This window comes from Somniosus microcephalus, chromosome 14 (assembly GCF_052327205.1).
Source record: "Somniosus microcephalus isolate GS21.2 chromosome 14, FLI_Smic_1.0, whole genome shotgun sequence".
NCBI classification, from domain to species: Eukaryota; Metazoa; Chordata; class Chondrichthyes; order Squaliformes; family Somniosidae; genus Somniosus; species Somniosus microcephalus.
Window position 1 is genome coordinate 98,481,573 of NC_141000.1, and position 21,020 is coordinate 98,502,592.

The following is a 21,020-nucleotide window of genomic DNA, read 5'->3' on the forward strand; positions in this document are numbered from 1 at the left end:
GAATACAGTTTCCTCCTGATAATTCCAAGTCATTTTTTGCACTGAAGAATATTTGAATTAAGAAAAGTAAATAACACAGCAAAGTAGCAGTAAGAGCTAAACTTTATATAAAAAAAAAAAAAAAGGAGGCAAGGACAAAAACCTAACTAGCTGTTTTAAGTAATCAAAATTAAATAAAAACTGCTGTCAAAAAGAGAAATAAATAAACTAACCTGAGCAATAAAAGTAACTAAAATAAATCAAATTAAATCCATCTGTTGTACAATAAATAAACATAGAATAGATAATGGCAACATAGGCAGTTTGAATGTGGGAATTTGTGAGCAGTGAGACTGTACCGGATGAACACCTCTCTATTTTGAGTGTGATAGCAAAATACTGCGGATGCTGGAAATCTGAAATAACAACAGAAAATGCTGTGAAAACTCAGCAGGCCAGGCAGCATCCGTGGAGAGAGAAACCGAGTTAACGTTTCGGGTCTGGGACTGATGAAGGGTCCCAGACCTGAAACGTTTACTCTTTCTCTCTCCACGGATGCTGCCTGGCCTGCTGAGTTTTTTCAGTGTTTTCTGTTATTTCTATTTTGAGTGTCTCTGACTCGGAGTTATTGAGTTGGAGCATGAGTTAAAGACAGTCTGACACATGAGGGAGGGGGAATAATATCTGAATAGTCTACTCTAGAACACAGGTACAGGAAGAGGAGTGTTTATGTGTGTGACTGTCTATCAGCAGGGTAGGGGGAACCTACTGATGGCAGAGAAGGAGGAACCACAGAATCAGGTTCTGTCTTAACAAGTATGATGCAAAGAAAAGTAGAAATTCAGCTGACTGGGAGAAAAAGAAAGAAGGTATACTAAGAAAGTAATAGCTGCAAAAAGGAATATGGAAAAAAAGCTCACAGTAAAACTTTTTATAAATATATAGCGCGAGAGAGTGTGGTAACGGGGAATGTGGGCACATTAAAGACAGATGCAGGTGAGGCTATCATGGATGATAAGGAAATGGCAGACTTGTTATTTAATACTTTGTATCCCTTTGCACAGTAGAGGGAAAAGACAAAATACCAGAGGTACAAGGGAACCTAAAAATAAGTCAAGGGGAGGAAATTTTTGTATTTAATGTAAGTTAATGAAGAAAATAATGGGATTTTAGATCGACAAATCTCCAGCACCTGATGGTTTCCACACCAGGAAATTAAAAGAAATGGGGGAAGAAATTGCAACTGTGTCAGTCATAATTTTCGAAAGCTCTCTCTATTGAGGAATTGTGCTTTTGGATTGAAACTACCATTCCGTTATTTAAGAAGGTAGAGAGGGACAAACCGGGAAACTACAGACCTTTTAGTTTAACGGCAGTTGTGGGAAAGTTACTGGACTGAATATCTAGTTAAATTTTTTGAGGAAGCCACTAACATGGTGGATAGGAGGAGTGTCTGTTCTCTCTATTGACTTTCAGAAGGCATTTGATAAGGTTCCACATTATTAGCACAGAGAGCACACGGATTGGAGGTAACCTGTGTCATGGGTCGGTAATTGGTTGGCAGGGCAGAGACAGAGGGATAAAGGGAATGTACTCTGATAAGCGGATGTGACAAGTGGTGGTCCCCAGGGATCTGTACTGGGGCCTCAGCTTGTCACCGTATATCACAGTGACTTGGATGAAGGAATAGAGAGTTGTATATCCAAGTTTGCAGATGACAGTAAGTTAGGAAGCACAGTAAGTTGTGTAGATGGGAGCTGGGAGTGACTGAACAGTTGGGCGTCTCCAACAGATTCTGTTTTTATTTTAGATTCCTAGCTTTCTTGGATTGTCACCTTCTCCACACTTTTGCCTGCCTTGGACAGATCTAGGTTTTTTTTGGCCAGTCCATATGCAATGCAATCTATATTTTTAATAAGCTGGCCTGTATACCTGTAGTAATGTACGTTACAAGGCTCCTACCCATTTTTTGACTTCTGCATTGAGAAATATTTAATTACGTAATAGTTTGATTAACAAAGGTGGCGTTAATATTCTGTCAAATTCACATTTAGACATGCACATTATGTAATGAGCTGTCTATGCACAAGCTTTGGGGCAAACATGAAAAACAATTACCTTTTTGATTTTCTTCTTGAAGAATATTGAGCACAAGGCAATGAAGTAGGCTGCAAAGGTGAAGTGAGAAGATTATCATAAAATGCCAAGTCACTTCCAGTTGATATCTCCGCTTTTCAATGCCAGTAGCTAGTTTTACATAATTGGGGCATAATTATCGTGAGCAAAAAATAAAAAGTGATGGAGTTTCAAAATAAACTTGCGTGGCTTAAAAAAAAAGCATTATTCATAGGTATAGATCTTGTGTGGTAAACCACGTTCACTATCGTATCACTGTTAGTAGTTAGCACTGTTCACCACTGTTCGTTATAACTGTATCACTGACCACTATTGTATCACGGTACGAGGTCGCCTCTTGCCACACTGCTATACCTGGGATGACCACTGCCGACTCCGCCTTGGCTCCACCCACCAGGCCAGGTATAAAGGTGAGCGACTGGCTGGTATTCCTCCTGCTTGGATCGGACCACCCACGAGAGTGGGCTCTGTTATTTAGTCAATAAAAACCTTTAGTCACCTTCGTAACTCTTCGCCTTTTATTGGAGGAATTGATAGGTATATCAATTTTATTGACTAAATTTAATGATGTCCGACAACGAGTCACAACCGGCGGAGGAGCCACCAGCGCAGCTCCCAGGAGCACAGCCACACCAGCCAGCTTGGCTGCGAGCCCTCAGACCGCCGTACCTGGACCTGAACCCACGAGCAGCAAACTCAGCCGCAGACTTTAAACACTGGCTGGTCTGCTTCGAATCATACCTGAGAGAATCCAGCGTCCCTCAGGCATCCAAACTAAGTGTCCTGCAGGCACAACTGAGCCCGAGAGTATACACTCTCATCGAGGACATGACTACCTACGAGACCGCCATCAACCTGCTGAAACAGAAGTACCGGACCCCGGTAAACTACATGTACGCTAGGCACCTCCTAAGATCACGGCCGCAACAGCCAGGAGAATCAGTAGCCGAATTCTCACAGGCGCTATATGCACTCGCCAGGAACTGTGACTTTAAATCGGTGTCGGCAGCCGAAAATACTGAAGATAATATCCGCGACGCATTCCTGAAAGGCCTACGGTCCGAGTACTCACGGCAAAGACTGCTGGAAGCTAAAGACCTCAGCATGGAAAAAGCTGAAGCCCTCGCTATCTCCCTGGAAGTGGCCCACCAAGATCAGGAAGCATTCACCAGGTACTGCTCGCGACCCTGGGACTCGGGCCCGACCCCTACCACAGCACCCTTCCCAGCGCCGCCCCCGGGACCTACCTCTGCGTCGGCGTCCCGGACCCGACCGGCCCCGCCACCCCCGGCACCGGCCCCGACATCGGGCATCCGCGATCGGGCCGCCGGCTTTTTTTGTGGCCAGGAGAAGCACCCGAGGTCGCGCTGCCCAGCCAAGAACTCCATATGCAAAACCTGCCTGAAGAAAGGCCACTTCTCCAAGGCCTGCAGGAGCGAATCCTCAGAGGCCAGCAGTGCCGCATGCGAACTATGGGGGCGGCCATCTTCGTTTAGGGCAACTGAGGCCAGCATCCCCACACGAGTCATGGGGGCGGCCATCTTTGATTAAGGCAACCGACCCCAATAGTGCCTCATGGGGCCCTACCTCGTGGGAGACGCCATTTTACTCACCACGCCCGACCGCCTCGCCCGCAGATGACAACGACTCGCTCAGCTACACACTAGCTTCCGTCACCCTGGACCAAGCCCGCCCGCACCATCTGTCCAAGTCAATGATGGACATCAAAGTGAACGGCCACACCACGACCTGCCTGTTCGACAGCGGAAGCACGGGGAGCTTCATCCACCCAGACACGGTGAGCCACTACTCCCCCTCTGTCCTACCAACGCGCAGCCGAATCTCGATGGCATCGAGGTCCCACGCCACGGACATCAGCGGCTACTGTGTCGTGACCCTGTCGGTTAAGGGCACGGAGTATAAAAACTTTAAACTCCTCGTCCTCCCCCATCTCTGCGCTGCCGTCCTACTAGGGCTGGACTTCCAATCCCACCTCCAAAGCGTAACCCTAGCATACGGTGGACCCCTCCCCCCACTCAGTCAACAACCAGCAAACGTTAAACCGCCCACCGCGTAACACCTGCAGCCTCTCCACCCTCAAGGTCCCGCCACCCTCTCTGTTTGCTAACCTTACCCCTGACTGCAAACCCGTCGCTACCAAGAGCAGGCGGTATAGCGCCGGGGACAGAGCCTTCATTAGCTCTGAGGTGCGGCGCCTCCTGAAAGAGGGCATTATCGAGGGGAGCAGCAGCCCCTGGCGTGCCCAGGTCGTAGTCGTAAAGACCGGCGATAAAAACCGCCTGGTCATCGACTACAGCCAGACCATAAACAGGTACACCCAGCTGGACGCATACCCCCTCCCCCGCATATCTGACATGGTCAATCAGATTGCACAGTATAAAGTATTCTCGACCATCGACCTGAAGTCGGCCTACCACCAACTCCCTATCCACCCTGAGGACCGCCAGTATACCGCCTTCGAGGCGAATGGGCGCCTATACCACTTCCTTAGGGTCCCCTTCGGTGTCACTAATGGGGTCTCGGTCTTCCAAAGGGAGATGGACCAGATGGCTGACCAGAACGAACTGCAGGCTACATTCCCCTACCTAGATAACGTCACTATCTGCGGCCGCGACCGGCAGGAACATGATGCGAATCTGGAGAAATTCCTCCGTACGGCCCAATGGCTGAACCTCACCTACAATAAGGAGAAATGCGTGTTTAACACCACGCGCCTTGCCATCCTCGGCTGCGTAGTGGAGAACGGAATCATCGGCCCCGACCCAGAAAGAATGCGCCCCCTCATGGAGCTACCCCTCCCCCACTGCCCTAAAGCACTTGAGAACCCTGGGGCTTTTCGCCTACTATGCCCAATGGGTACCCAATTACGCGGACAAAGCCAGACCCCTCCTGAAAGCCACTTCCTTCCCCCTCACGGAGGAGGCGTGCGCGGCCTTCTCCCTCATTAAGGGAGACATAGCCAAGGCCACGATGCACGCAGTGGACGAGTCCATCCCCTTTCAGGTGGAGAGCGACGCATCCGACTTCGCCTTAGCCGCCACCCTAAACCAGGAGGGGAGGCCAGTGGCCGCCTTAAGGACCCTACAGGGCCCCGAGATCCGACATTCGTCGGTCGAGAAAGAGGCCCAGGCGATCGTGGAGGCAGTACGGTGCTGGAGGCACTACCTGGCAGGCAAACGATTTACCCTCCTCACCGACCAGCGTTCGGTGGCTTTCATGTTTAATAACAAGCTGAAGGGCAAAATCAAGAATGACAAGATTTTGAGATGGAGAATCGAGCTCTCCACCTACGATTGAGATCTTGTACCGGCCAGGCAAGCTGAACGAATCCCCTGATGCCCTTTCACGAATGACATGCGCCAGCGCGCATATCGATAGGCTTCAGACCCTCCACGACCAGCTCTGCCACCCCGGAGTCACCAGACTCTACCATTTCATTAAGGCCCGCAACCTGACCTACTCCATCGAGGAGGTCAGGACCATGACCAGGAACTGCCAGACCTGTGCGGAGTGCAAACCGCACTTCTATAGGCCGGACCGAGCAAGCCTGATCAAGGCCACCCGCCCCTTCGAGCGCCTGAGCATCGACTTTAAGGGGCCCCTCCCGTCCTCTGACCGTAATGTGTACTTCCTCAACATCGTTGATGAGTACTCCCGTTTACCCTTTGCCTTCCCCTGCCCCGACATGACCAGTAGCACGGTCATTAAGTGCCTGAATGCCCTCTTCGCCTTGTTCGGGTTCCCGAACTATATACACAGCGACCGGGGCTCCTCCTTCATGAGCGAGGAACTCCGGCAATTCCTCCTAGAGAGAGGTATTGCAGCAAGCAGGACCACCAGCTACAACCCCAGAGGTAACGGCCAGGTGGAAAGAGAGAACGCGACGGTATGGAAGGCCGTCCTCTTAGCCTTAAAGTCTAAGGGCCTCCCAACCTCCCGCTGGCAAGAAGTCCTCCCGACAGCGCTGCACTCCATCCGGTCATTACTTTGCACGGCCACTAACACCACCCCCCATGAACGAATGTTCGTTTTCCCCAGGAAGTCGACTACGGGAACCACTCTACCAACCTGGCTGACCGCCCCGGGGCCGGTCTGGCCGCGGAAACACGTGAGGACCCATAAAACGGACCCCCTGGTCGAGAGGGTGAACCTCCTGCACGCCAACCCCCAGTACGCCTACGTGGCGTACCCAGACGGGCGGGAGGACACTGTCTCCCTACGAGACCTCGCACCCTCAGCCGATCTGGAAACACCGCCACCACCCCCCCCCCCCCCCCCCCCCCAACCTCAGTCCAGGTAGACGGCATGCCGGAACCCCACGAGCCCTCGCCGACCACGCAAACACCAGCATCAACACCGGATAAGGCACCAGCACCGGATAAGGCAACACCACCGCTGCGGCGATCGGAGAGGCTTACGAAGCCTCCGGACAGACTGACCTACCAGAATTGGTAGTACACTTCACCCCGCCGGACTTAATTCTAAACAAGGGGTGAATGTGGTAAACCACGTTCACTATCGTATCACTGTTAGTAGTTAGCACTGTTCACCACTGTTCGTTATAACTGTATCACTGACCACTATTGTATCACGGTACGAGGTCGCCTCTTGCCACACTGCTATACCTGGGGTGACCACTGCCGACTCCGCCTTGGCTCCACCCACCAGGCCAGGTATAAAGGTCAACGACTGGCTGGTATTCCTCCTGCTTGGATCGGATCACCCACGAGAGTGGGCTCTGTTATTTAGTCAATAAAAACCTTTAGTCACCTTCGTAACTCTTCGCCTTTTATTGGAGGAATTGATAGGTATATCATCTTGCATCACCGTTCTTTAAACTAATTAAAGTTCCTTAAAGGACACTTTGCTTGGTGGTGATGGTGATAGAATCACAATTCAGCAATTAAAAAAATAAGCTGTTATTCTGCAGAGTTCCCATGTAAACAGTGGGTAGGTTGAGCTGACTGTAGATGTATAGAGTCTTCTATATCCTGAGGGGCATTGGTCCAATTCCATGTTTGATTACCGTGTCTGTCGCTCTGACTGATGTGGAGAAAAAGTGGAACTGGTTGAGTTTGGGGTGGGAGAGGTGAATCCCATACCAATCATTTAATATTGTAAAATTATATCTTAATATAAAATATTGTCGAAGAATGCAGGTACACTACACTCCATTACAAAAGTTGCAGTGCTTTTAAAAGGAAGCCTAATTTATGTTGCAGCATGTTGGTAGATGATTGTTGTCATGCAACATGTTACAAAGTACTGTACAACGTTGACAGAACATTTCCAACAATTTTTTGGGGGCCTGTTTTCATTGCGCACCCTAGTTTTCTTTACACTCTACTGTTTAGGAAATGACGCAGTGTGACGGTAATAAGATGGCAGAATTCAGTTCATTAACTTTGTGAATTTGCCCAACTAAGCTTTTGTTTTAATTGGTATACTTTGTACAGTAGATATGACTGTGCTAACATTTCTGACTATCAAACTCGTGTATATTGTGAACGCAGTAATACAGAATATGATCATTTCAAGGTAACATCTTCAAGGTAGAAGTAGCCTCGTCTTAGTAGCTGGCATTTGTCATTACTGAGTTGGGTATTCATAATTTTTAATGCAGTTCGAGCTGCTGCAGCAACAAATTAAATAGCAAAGTTCTTTGTCATCTGGCTGTAACAACTGTTTTCAGATAAAACATTCAAGGGAATGGCAACCAATTATTGTGTTCCGGCAGCAAGCTGTTAATTTTTTATGTATTTATTCTTGGGATGTCAGTGACACCAACAAGTATTTATTGCCCATGCCTAGTTACCCTGAAGGTATATCACATAATGTGGGACTGGAGTCACGTGTAGGTCAGACTAGGTAGTGCTCACAGGTTCCCTTCACTGAAGGACATTATTGAACTAGTTGGGTTTTTATGATGATCTAGCTATGATAGAGTACCAGTCCACAAATTGTCAGATTTATTGAAATCCATTTAATGGAATCTGAGGTTCAAATTTGTGGTGGTCTAAAAATGGCACCGGTAATTTTTAGGAGTACTCCACTCTTATTATTGCAAAGCTCTTGAAACGCATATTTTCAAAATGCTGTCACAGTCCAACTCAAATTATTTGTTCCTCCAGTTTGTCAAATTCTTGAAGACCTACCACACTGAACCTCAGTTTACAAAGTACTCCATGGTTTATCTCATGGTGTGAAGTTGACTGATCAGCAGTGACCCTTAACTTTGTATACTTCCTAGTTTTTTATTCTGGTGACATCTCTAGCATAATTCTCACATTAATTTTTCTTCCCCTACATTTGAGCAGAACTGAATTGTATAGTTTGTGTGGACAGATTTAGATTTTATGTACATGACCGCAGTAAAGATTTAGATATTGATGCGGAATGGTGGCATGTGGTTATATTACTGGACTAATAATTCAGAGACTTGGACTAATGATCCAGAGACACAGCAGCTGGGGAATTTAAATTCAATTAAATATATCTGGAATAAAAAGCTAGTATCAGTAATGGTGAACTGAAACTACTGGATTGTCATAAAAACCCAGGGAAGGAAATCTGCCACCCTTACCTGGTCTGGCCTATATGTGACTCCAGGCCCACAGCAATGTGATTGACTCTTAGTTGCCCTCTGAAATGGCCTAGCAAGCCACTCGGTTGTATTCAAGAAGGCGGCTCATCACCACCTTCTCGAGGGCAATTAGGGATGGGCAATAAATGCTGGCCTTGCCAGCGATGACCACATCCCGTGAATGAATAAAGAAAAAAAAGAGAGACTAGGGAAGTTTTGATTGGCTAAATCTTGTAGGTTTTGAATCTTTTACCAGCAATTAACGTTCTGTCTTCTCTCCCTCAAACAGGTAACTGAATGGCATGCTGGGAGATGGCAGGTGCCTTTGCCACTACTTCAAGTGCTTAAAAGTGCTATTTGCTGTTTTACCAAAGCAAGACCCCTTCTCGCTGCGGAATGTGAACATGTCCAATACGTCTTGAGCCGGCTGGCTTTGTAAGTTCCTTTTTCATCCATTTTTAGTATCTCAGGCTTTAAAGGCAGCAGGGCCATTAGTTGATTCACAATGAAAACTGCTGCCTGCAAAAAGAACCATTTCTTTTCGTCTGTGTTGGGTATAGCACCCGCTTGTCTGCCGACAGTTTTCCACACTGATTACACAAGAAGCTTCCTGTGTGGGAGAGAGTGGTCTATGAGCCTATGTTGGAATGTGCTCACTGTTTTGTTGGTTATGTAAACTGCCACAAGTCTATCGGAACTTTTACTTTTGTGTTTAACTTGTACTTTTTCCCCCAATTGGTAAATTCCTTTGGCATGCACCATTTCTGATAGTAAGAACTGTTGTCTGCCAGGCCCCCCTCAGTACTGCTCTTAACTGTCCATTAGGAGGTATGTGAGAGCAGTGACCTGGCTGCTGTATTTCTTTTCACTTCCTTCTGCCCCTTTTGGTGAAGTATCTGATATTTCATCAGTTCTTCATCACAGTGCCCTATTACCATCTCGTCTCGCCTTGAATATCTCTTAATGTCTCTTCACCTCTCACAGACCTTCCCTTTTTGTTCTTTCATCCCCTCCCCCATTTCCCAGCCCCCAAACTTGCTTTTTCATCCGTTTCATTTCCTGCTTTTTTTTCTCAGTTCTGACGAAGGGTCTTCGACCTGAAACGTTAACTCTGTTTCTCTCTCCACGGATGTTGCCTGGCCTGCTGAGTTTTTCCAGCGTTTTCTGTTATTACTAATTTACTGTTTGAGAACCTGGATCGCCTTTGTGACTCTTGTATATTGTGTTGGCTCCAGGTAGACCAGTGTTAATATTGAGCCCTACAATCTAGTTAGAACTTCAGGGGGATGATATCAGTCAAACTACAAAAGTACTAATTGACCTTGAAATGCATGTCAAAGAAATTGTCAGTTTGATCTGAGATCTTGGAGGTTCAGTATGCCATTGGGTTTATATAAATGTTTTACATTTATTAAGGAGCTGGTTATACACTGCATTATAAATTTTGAAATTGCCTTCCAGCACAAATGTGTGTACTGTATAGTGCTCTGACTATCCGAGACTGTGTGTCACAGCAATTCACAGATGAGGGGTGAGTATATGTTTTAAACATAAAAGAAAAAAACATAGGCCCGTATTTTCCGATGCCTACGGGAGTGTACGAGCTGTGTACACACCCGTAGGGACATCGGAAATGCTAGTTTCAGGCATGCGAAGCGCATACACTGAAAACTGGCATTTCCGATCTGTCAAGAATGCTCTTGACAGATCGAACGCCTGCCCTGGAGAAGGGCCTCTGCAGGCGGAGAGTTCCGCTTTCTGGAGAACCTCCGCCCGCTGAAAACCCTTAGAAATCTTACGCCTGGTAAAAGCGTAAGGCCTGTTTTTACCAGCATAAGAGTTTTAAAGTTTAAAAAAAAAAAAAAAAATTCACTCATTTATCATTTAAAAAAAGATAAGTTTATAAGTATTTTAATTTTAGCCCTGTAAAAAGCTTTAATTTTATTGTAATTTGAACTTTTTTTAAATGATTTTTAAAATGATTTAAAAAATAAAAAAATAAAAATTATTTACTGTTTGTGTGTTTTTGGGGTGATATTTGACGGGTCTATCTGTCAAGTGTATGACAGGAGATTCCCTTCTCCTATGGCTCCCCATGGCCCACGTGATCCCAGGGACTCTTGCGAACCGCATGCGCCTCTGGGATACGTGGGCCCTGCGCATTTCAAGTTTGGAGAGGCCCAGGAACGGAAGTGTCCAGACCTCGGGAGCCCTCCGGTAAGTCTGTAGATTTTTCCAGATCGGAGGCCTCCACACACAGGAAGCTTCTGGTCGGAAAACATGGGCCATGTTGTCAACTATAATATGTTAGATTTTTAATTTATTAACCAAGAGGAAGTAACTGCGATAGACGTAAGCTTTAAAACGACCAAGGATTAATTGCATATGCAGGATATTTTTGGAAGTAGGTACACTTACTGCTTTATTATGAAGTATCTTAGAAAATTAGTACATGTTATGGTGTGCAACTCAAATCAACTGGAGAAAACCATTTCATGAACAATTTTGTGAAAACAAAACAAAAAGTAACATTTATTGACTAAGCTTCTGAATAGATTTAGCCAAGTATAGAATCATACAATCATAGACTGGTTACAGCACAAAAGAAAGCCATTCAGCCCGTCGAGCCCGTGCCAGCTCTCTGAAAGAGCACTTCAGCGAGTCCCACTCCCCCGCCCTTTCCCCGTAGCCCTGCAAATTTCTTTCCTTCAGATACTTATCCAATTCCCTTTTGAAAGCCACGATTGAATCTGCCTCCACCACCCTCTCGGGCAGCGCATTCCAGATCTTAACCACTCGCTGCGTAAATAAGTTTTTTCTTGTGTCGCCTTTGGTTCTTCTGCCAAACACCTTAAATCTGTCCCCTCTGGTTCTTGACCCTTCTGCCAATGGGAACAGTTTCCCTCTATCTGTCCAGACCCCTCATGATTTTGAACACCTCTATCTAATCTCCTCTCAATCTGCTCTTCTCCAGGAGAAGAATCCCAGCTTCTCCAGTCTATCAACATAACTGAAGTCCCTCGTTCCTGGAATCATTCTTGTAAATCTTTTCTGCACCCTCTCTAAGTCCTTCACATCCTTCCTAAAGTGTGGTCCCACAATTGGACATAGAAACATAGAAGATAGGAGCAGGAGTAGGCCATTCGGCCCCTCGAGCCTACTCCGCCATTCAATGCGATCATGGCTGATCATCCAACTTCAGTACCCGGTCCCTGCTTTCTCCCCATACCCCTTGATCCCTTTAGCCTTGAGAAATATATCCAACTCCTTCTTGAATATATTTAATGAATTGGCCTCTACTGCCTTCTGTGGTAGAGAATTCCACAGGTTCACCACTCTCTGGGTGAAGAAATTCCTCCTCATTTCTGTCCTAAATGGCCTACCCCTTATCCTTAGATTGTGACCCCTGGTTCTGGACTCCTCGACCATCGGGAGCATTCTTCCTGCATCTAGTCTGTCCAGTCCTGTCAGAATTTTATAAGTTTCAATGAGATCCCCCCTCATTCTTCTAAACTCCAGCGAGTACAAGCCCAATCGATCCAATCTCTCCTCATACGTCATTCCAGCCATCCCAGGTATCAGCCTGGTGAATCTTTGCTGAACTCCTTCCATGGCAAGAACATCCTTCCTCAGATAAGGTGACCAAAACTGCACACAATACTCAAGGTGTAGTCTCACCAAGGCCCTGTACAACTGCAGCAAGACATCCTTGTTCCTGTACTCAAACCCTCTCGCTACGAAGGCCAACATACCATTTGCCTTCTTAACCACCTGCATGCTTACCTTCAGCGACTGGTGCACAAGGACACCCAGGTCTCGTTGCACTTCCCCTTCTCCCAATCTATTGCCATTCAGATAATAATCTGCCTTCCTGTTTTTGCTACCAAAGTGGATAACCTCACATTTATCCATGTTATATTGCATCTGCCATGCTTCTGCCCAATCACCCAACCTGTCCAAATCAGCCTGGAGTTTCTCGGCATCCTCCTCACGGCACACACGCCCACCCAGCTTTGTGTCGTCCGCAAATTTGGAGATATTACACCTAGTTCCCTTGTCTAGATCATTAATATATATTGTGAATAGTTGGGGTCCAAGGACTGATCCCTGCGGTACCCCACTAATCACTGCCTGCCACTCGGAAAAAGACCCGTTTATTCCAACTCTTTGCTTTCTGTCTGCCAACCAGTTCTCTATCCAAGTCAGTACCTTGCCCCCAATCCCATGTGCCTTAACTTTACACGCTAATCTCTTATGCGGGACCTTATCGAAAGCCTTCTGAAAGTCCAAATACACCACATCCACTGGTTCTCCCTTATCTATTTTACCAGTTACATCCTCATAAAATTCCAGTAGATTAGTGAAGCACGATTTATCTTTTGTAAATCCATGTTGACTTTGTCTGATCCTGTCACTGTTTTCCAAGTGCTCTGCTATTACAGGTTGAACCCTGGTAATCCGGCACCTTCAGTGGTCCGGCACGAATTGAAACCGGTGGTCTTTAGTTTGCGGAGCAGCCGCTTGGCGGCGCCACCGTTTCCCGTGATATAAACAAACATTGTTTACATGTGCGATTGTCACTCCCAGTGGTCTGTGCTTATTTTAGGTGTTATTTACCTAACCTTCAGTGGTTCGGAATTTTCAATCGTCCGGCACCGGCCTGGTCCCGAGGGTGCCGGATTACCGGGGTCCAACCTGTACATCTTTTATAATGGACTCTAGCATTTTCCCCACTACCGATGTCAGGCTTACCGGTCTGTAATTCCCCCATTTTCTCTCACCCCACTATTCAAAAAAGGTGGTAAACATTAGCTACCCTCCAATCCATGGGTACTGTTCCAGATTCCATCGAATTTTGGAAGATGATCAGCAATGCATCTACTATTTCTAGGGCCACTTCCTTAAGTACCCTAGGATGTAGATTATCAGGCCCTGGGGATTTATCGACCTTCAATCCCATCAATTTCCTTAACACCATTTCCCTACAAATACTGATTTCTTTCAGTTCCTCCCTTTCACCAGACCCTATGTTCCTCGACATCTCGGAGGTTATTTGTGTCCTCCTTTGTGAAGACAGAACCAAAGTATGGATTTAATTGGTCAGCCATTTCTTTGTTCCCCATTATAAATTCCCCTGATTCTGACTGCAAGGGACCTACGCTTGACTTCACCAATCTTTTTCTCTTTACATATCTATAAAAGCTTTTACAGTCAGTTTTTATGTTCCTTGCAAGCTTACACTCATATTCCATTTTCCCCTTCTTAATTAATCCCTTTGTCCTCCTTTGTTGAATCCTAAACTGCTCCCAATCCTCAGGTTTACTGCTTTTTCTGGCCAATTTATATGTCCCCTCCTTGGATCTTATGCTATCCCTAATTTCCCTTGTTAGCCACAGTTGAGTCACCTTTTTTGTTTTATTTTTATGCCAAACTGGGATGAACAAATTCTGTAGTTCATCCATGCGGTCTTTGAATGTTTGCCATTGCCTATCCACTGTCAACCCTTTGAGTGACATTCCCCAATCAATCCTACCCAACTCGCGCCTCAGACCGTCGTAGTTTCCTTTATTTAAATTCAGGATCCTAGTCTCTGAGACAACAACTTCATTCTCCATCTTAATGAAGAATTCTATCATATTATGATCGCTCCGACCCAAGGGGCCTCATACAACAAGATTGTTAATTAATCCTTTCTCGTTACATAATACCCAGTCTAAGATGGCCTGATCTCTGGTTGGTTCCTCGACATATTGGTCCAGGAAACCATCCCGTAAACACTCCAGGAATTCCTCCTCCACAATATTGTTACTAATTTGGTTAGCCCAATTTATATGTAGATTAAAGTCACCCATGATGACTGCTGTGCCCTTATTGCACGCTTCTTTAATTTCCCTTTTAATGCCATCCCCAACCTCCGCATTACTGTTTGGAGGTCTATATACCACTCCCACTAACGTTTTCTGCCCCATAGTACTCCAGTTGGGGCCAAACCAGTGTTTTATACAGGTTCATCATAATTTCCACACTTTTGTACTCTATACCTCTATTCATGAAGCCCAGGATTCCGTAAGCCTTTTAACTGCTTTCTCAATCTGCCCTGCCACCTTCAGCGATTTGTGCACGCATACCCCCAGGTCTCTCTGTGCACCCCATTCAGGATTGTACCATTTAGTTTATATTTCTTCTCCTCATTCTTTGTACCAAAATGTATCATTTCACACTTTTCGGTGTTAAATTTCATCTGCCACGTGTCCGCCCATTTCACCAGCCTGTCTGTCTTCCTGAAGTCTATCACTCTCCTCCTCACTGTTCACTATACTTCCAGGTTTGGTGTCATCTGCAAATTTGAAATTGTGCCCTGTACACCCACGTCCAAGTAATTAATATATATCAAGAAAAGCAGTGGTCCTAGTATACCTTCCTCCCATCCTTAAACAACCATGTACCACTACTCTCTGTTTCCTATCACTTAGCCAATTCCGTATCGATGCAGCCACTGTCTTTTATTCCATGGGCTTCAACTTTGCTGGCAAGCCTATTATGTGGCACTTTGTCAAACGCCTTTTAGAAATCCATGTACACTACATCAACTGCATTACCCTCATCAACCCTCTCTGTTACCTCATCAAAGAACTCAATCAAGTCAGTTAAACACGATTTGCCTTTAACAAATCCGTGCTGGCTTTCCTTAAGTAATCTACACTTGTCCAAGTGACTGTTAATTTTGTCCCTGATTATCGTTTCTAAAAGCTTCCCCACTACGAAGTCAAACTGACTGGCCTGTAGTTGCTGGGTTTTTCTTTACACCCTTTTTTTGAACAATGGTATAAGATTTGCAATTCTCCAGTCCTCTGGCACCACCCCTGTATCTAAGGAGGATTGGAATATTGTGGCCAGCACCTCCGCGATTTCCTCCCTCAATTCCCTCAGTATCCTAGGATGCATCCGATCCGCTCCTGGTGACTTATCTACTTTAAGTACAGTCAGCCTTTCTAATACCTCTATCAATTTTTATCCTATCCAGTATCTCCACTACCACCTCCTTTTACTATGTCTATTGCAGCATCCTCTTCCTTGGTGAAGACAGATGCAAAGTACTTGTTTAGTACCTCAGCCATACCCTCTGCCTCCATGCGTAGGTCTCCTTTTTGGTCCCTAATCGCCCCACCCCTCCTCTTACTACCCTTTTACTATTTATATGCCTATAGAAGACTTTTGGATTACCTTTTATGTTGGCTGTCAATCTATTCTCATACCCTCTCTTTGCCCCTCTTATTTTCTTTTTCACTTCTCCTCTGACCTTTCTATATATGTAGCCTGATTCTCAGATGTATTTGCCACCTGACATCTGTCATATGCGCCCTTTTTCTGCTTCATCATATTCTCTACCTCTTTCATCATCCAGGGAGCCCTGACTTTAGTTGCCCTGCTTTTCCCCCTAGTGGGAATGTACCTCAACTGTACCTGAACTATTTCCTCTTTTAAAGGCAGCCTATTGTTCCATTAGTTTTTGGCTGCCAATCTTTGATTCCAGTTTACCCGGGCCAGATCCGTTCTCATCCCACTGAAATTGGCCTTACCCCAGTTAAACATTTTTACTCTAGATTGCTCCCTGTCCTTTTCTATAGCTAATCTAAACCTTATGATACTATGATTACTGTTCCCTAAATGTTCTCCTACTGACACTTGCTCCACTTGACCTACCTCATTCCCCAGAACCAGATCCAACAATGCCTCCTCCCTCGTCAGGCCGGAAACATACTGCACAAGAAAGTTCTCCTGAACACACTTCAGAAATTCTTCACCTTCTCTGCCCTTAACACTATTACGATCCCAGTCTATATTAGGATAGTTGAAGTCCCCCATTATTACTACTCTTTAGTTCATGCACCTCTGCAAATTTGCTCCTTCATATCTTTCCCACTATTTGGTGGTCTTATTTCTTAACTTTAGCCACATAAATTCTGTCATTGACTCCTCCAGGACATCCTCCCTCTCCAGCACTGCAACATTCTCCTTGACCAATACTGCCACGCCACCTCCTATCTTTCCTTCCCTATATTTCATGACCACTTTATAACCAGGAATTATTTCCAAGATTTCTCATGACTGATCTCGCAATGCTACAGTGTTCTACCTGGGTCATAAATTGTTCACGGGAACTTTCCTCATGTTATTGTGGTGCTATTTGGTGTAACTTATGTTGAGGTTATTTTAGTGGAAACTGTGTATATTTTGTGCACTTACATTATTGGTTTATGTTCTGGACTCTTGGCTCTGGTTCTGATTTGAAGAAATCCAGAGGTGATCCAGCAGTATGGAAACTGTGTCTTCCTGAATCTAACCTGTTTTTCTCTTTCTCCTGTCGTACCCTCCCCCTCCCAAAAAAAGCAAGCAGAAATATTTAATGAATGGTGGTGGCAGGAAAGTCTATGCCTTTTACCAGGCTGGTTTAATTATGCCCTAATTGTATGTTATGGAGTCATATACATCACTGCAGTTTTAAATATGCTCCATGCCTTCTGATTCTATGCTAAACTTAGTGTAACTGCATGCTAACGGCTCTGGTGTAACTGATACTAATTCACTTTAACTGAATCATTTGTTTTCTAATTAATGGAAGTGTGTTTCCTTGGGTTATCAATGCTAATTTATTCACCCAACATTACAATAAAATTTGGATTATATATTTCAAATTGTGGAGGTGTATAAATCTATTGTCATTTTACTGTTTCAATATGAGCCCCATTGGCTCTTTCACTATCTATTCCCTATAAATTAACAGATTTGTGGAATTTGGTTCTATAGTTTGGTGGTGGTGATGCTTTAGATCCAATACGATGTGGGGAAAGTTGCTTTAATTTTGCCACTCTGCAGATTTTATTCTGATCAGGGAATATGTTGTTGCTCAAACTTAACCCCAGAGTAGAACTAAATAAAGGGAAAATGGGAAGGGAGCAAGTGATGGATGCACGATGCTGGACCACTCCAGCAGGCAGCTGAAGAATGGCTTATGCTTCGCAGTAGAGTTAATAGGAATTGGAAGAAAGAAAATTGGCAGATCCAAAGGGGAGAACTAACTTGCTATTTGCACTTTACACCCGTGAGAACAGGATACTTTTATTACTGTTATCGTACAACAGGAAATGGAACAAAACTATTTGGATGTGACATAATGTAAATCAACTTGCACAGCAAAATATGAGCTGGACCCTCCTATTACTGAAAACCACAAATGGCAACCAAAAGCGACCTGAAACTTGACTCTGTTTAACTAGCACACTAGTAAACCGGTATGAACTCATTGAAACGGGGCGCTAGGGCCTTGGAAAAAGGCGTGGAAGAACTTATTGCCCCATTGTGGCGTCTTCCAAGTTGCTGAGTTCTCCGAATAGCAGAGGGCGAATCGCTCATTTAGATATTTAGCAGCAATAGGACACTGACATTTTTGGACTGATCTTGGGGAAGCGTGCACCGTGCATGCTCTGCCTAGTATCAGCTGGCATCCTGACTGAAGAGGAGCCTAAAAGCAAGTGCTTCTTTATTTATATGGGACCGGGAGGGGAGGCAGGCTTTACAAAGCCACACTGGGCCGCTGCTGCTGCCTCCCCAATGGACTTACCTTCTTCCAGCCTGGAGGCCAGCCGGACCGCCTGATATTGCGGCATTGCAGAACCAGTAGGATGCCCGTGGGTGCTCGATCTAGGCTGCAGTCAGTCTACCTGATGCTAATGAGGCTTGGCCCTCAAAATGGGCATGGACTATCGGCTGACCTGCGCGATCCATCAGCTAGTCCTCCCGAAGTCCATGCGGGTGAGGGAATCTATCCCAATATTCCCAGACAGTCCAACAAAAGATAACCACACAGCCACTCACTCTGCAAGTACATCTTACAAAAACAAATTGACATTGAAATCCTTCCCAGCCACACAATTCGTACAAAAATATGTAACTCAGCAAAAAGTCTTGGGTGTCATAAATAAAAGCACCACATAAAATGTTAAAAGAAAACACCAATCCTAATGAATATAGCCCTAATCTATTTTTATAAATGCTGGTGCAACCGTCACTAGAAACAAAGCAAAATGATCCACTCAAACCGCATGCACAGAAGATGATACATTTTCAGTAAATTCTAGAGACCTCCCTGTCAGAAATCTATTAAAACACATTTAAAAAAAAAAAAAAAAAAAAACTCCTGTCCTGGAACTTAAAAAATAAATCAGTTTCTTTGTTAATCACAAAGAAATGGAAGGGGTGACTCAACCTTCCTGTTATTATTTGAAAATGCAAAATAGCTTCTTCAGAAATATCCACCCACAAACATCACAACTTTTCCTGAAGTCTGCAACCTCGTCCCCCAAGGTGACCCCTTAACGTGATGCTGAAAAGGAGCAGCACTGCATCACGATTTCACCATATGCATCACTTTGTGACTGCGGAAGAAAATAGCAAACAAAAATGCTTAGTTTATACCATTTATATAAATATCTTGCAGCATTGATTTATATAAAGAAAACCTTTTGTGACAGCTCGCTTGCACCCATGCTGTTTGTGAGTTAATTAACGCCGGTTTGTTTCCCATAAACCAACAATCCATTGTGCGAATGTTTTTGATTAGAACTTTACATGATACAGGAAACTCTCATTTAAACGGCACCTAAATATCCGGAATTTTCTATTAACCGGCAAAATTCATACTCTGAAAACAACACCTCAATAACCGGCAATGTTGCAGCGTCCGAGTCTCCCACGGTGGCCGAGTTAGTTAGTGGGGGTAGTTCTCCACTTGGCACTGTCGGTAGTTCGAACACCTCAATAACAGGAGTCTGACTCTCCCGCGCTGCCGGTAGTCTCTTCTGATCTTCCACCATCCATTTAACACAACATTCTGTAGGTGAGTACCCAATTATACTGCACATTTCTTGATTTTTTAATTTTTGTTTGTTAAAAATAGCCTCAGTAGATATACTTCTCCGTCATCCGGAATTTTTAATCAACAGGCAACATGGCGGTCCCGTCGATGCCGGATACGAAAGAGTTTCCTGTATGTCATTTTGTTGAGCTCCATCCCCTCTATAATCATAATGCAAATCTCACTTTTTAAAAAAGTTTAGATAAAATATTTTATTTCCTGCAAGGCGCCAATTGTATTTAATGAGATGCAAATTGCTGAATATTTTGCATTTTAGCAATGCTGTACTTGGGTTCCATTTCACTTCAGAATGTGCTCCCAACCACAACTGGTAAATACAGCTGAAGGTTCACTTGTGTTACTAAGAAAGCAGGCGTACGGCGTCATGTCATCCAGTGTTTCAGGTTACACCCATTCTGTCCTGAAGAATCATTATTTGAAGGATAGACAGGTTTAAAGAAGCAAGAATGCAGTGAAGGAGGGGAACGTGCTTCTCCGCTATCCCCATCCCAATTCCTCAGTGTAAAAAAAAAATCTACCTAATAGAAGATTTTGAGCCTTATAGAGGCCATCCATTCTGAGTCATCCCTTTAACCAGGAAATCAGTCTGCTGATTTCAGAAATAGCTCCACAGGAAATTTGTTTTCATGGTGGCTCTTTTTGGTGATCAAGAAAAGTCTGCATCTTCTGGTTACTGTGCAGCTTATACCTTAAATGTAGCTTTCATTTTAATAATTGGTTTCACCTTGTGTTTTTTTGTTTACAGCGCAGGCAGCAATTAAGTTTCATTAAATTTGGGCAATTATATTCTGTTTGCAATTTAATAGAGCTGAGGTGAGAGATCTTCCATTAAAGGAAAGTTGCTAGGCAACCAATATTAAATCATTTGACATTGTCAGTAAAGCAAATAGTTAAAAGCTGACGGAAGAGTAACCTAACTAGTGTTTTGGGTGGTGGGTGAGCTGGAAGATTAGAGGAATAAGCAGGGATCAAAAATGGAAGAAGTAATTATTGAAGGGTTTTTAACTAGAGAAACAAATACTACTTGTTCTATTGTTGATGGGGGCAACAAACCGTGCGCATATAGGCCCGGATTTTGCAGTTGGCAGCAAAGTGATGACGCTTGCGCTGACCTCGAAGAAAGCCGCCCACAAAGATCTAATGATCTCTGTGGCGTCGATTTCACCTCTCCCGACATTAATTTGAATCTGACACCAAGTCTAGGGGATCTCTAGTGTCCAGCAACAGTGATGTCATCAAGCAGCCAATCATGTTGAAGAATTCTCAGACAGCAAACCGGGAAGTAAAATGCGCTTTTGAATCATTTTACAGAGAGCGAAATAATGATTGAGACATACACATGGGATTAAGATAGAAACTGGAATC

The 21,020-nt window shown here is 44.7% G+C and overlaps 1 protein-coding gene across 1 annotated transcript in view; it reads left to right on the forward strand.

Annotated features, from left to right (window-relative positions):
- Positions 1–21,020, forward strand: part of LOC147107750 (zinc finger protein 654-like) — a 50,047-nt gene that overhangs the window by 2,482 nt on the left and 26,545 nt on the right. Inside the window, exon 2 of the mRNA XM_086007027.1 lies at positions 9,009–9,154. Coding sequence (XP_085863153.1) covers positions 9,009–9,154 — 146 coding nt within the window. The remainder of the gene's footprint in view (positions 1–9,008; positions 9,155–21,020) is intronic.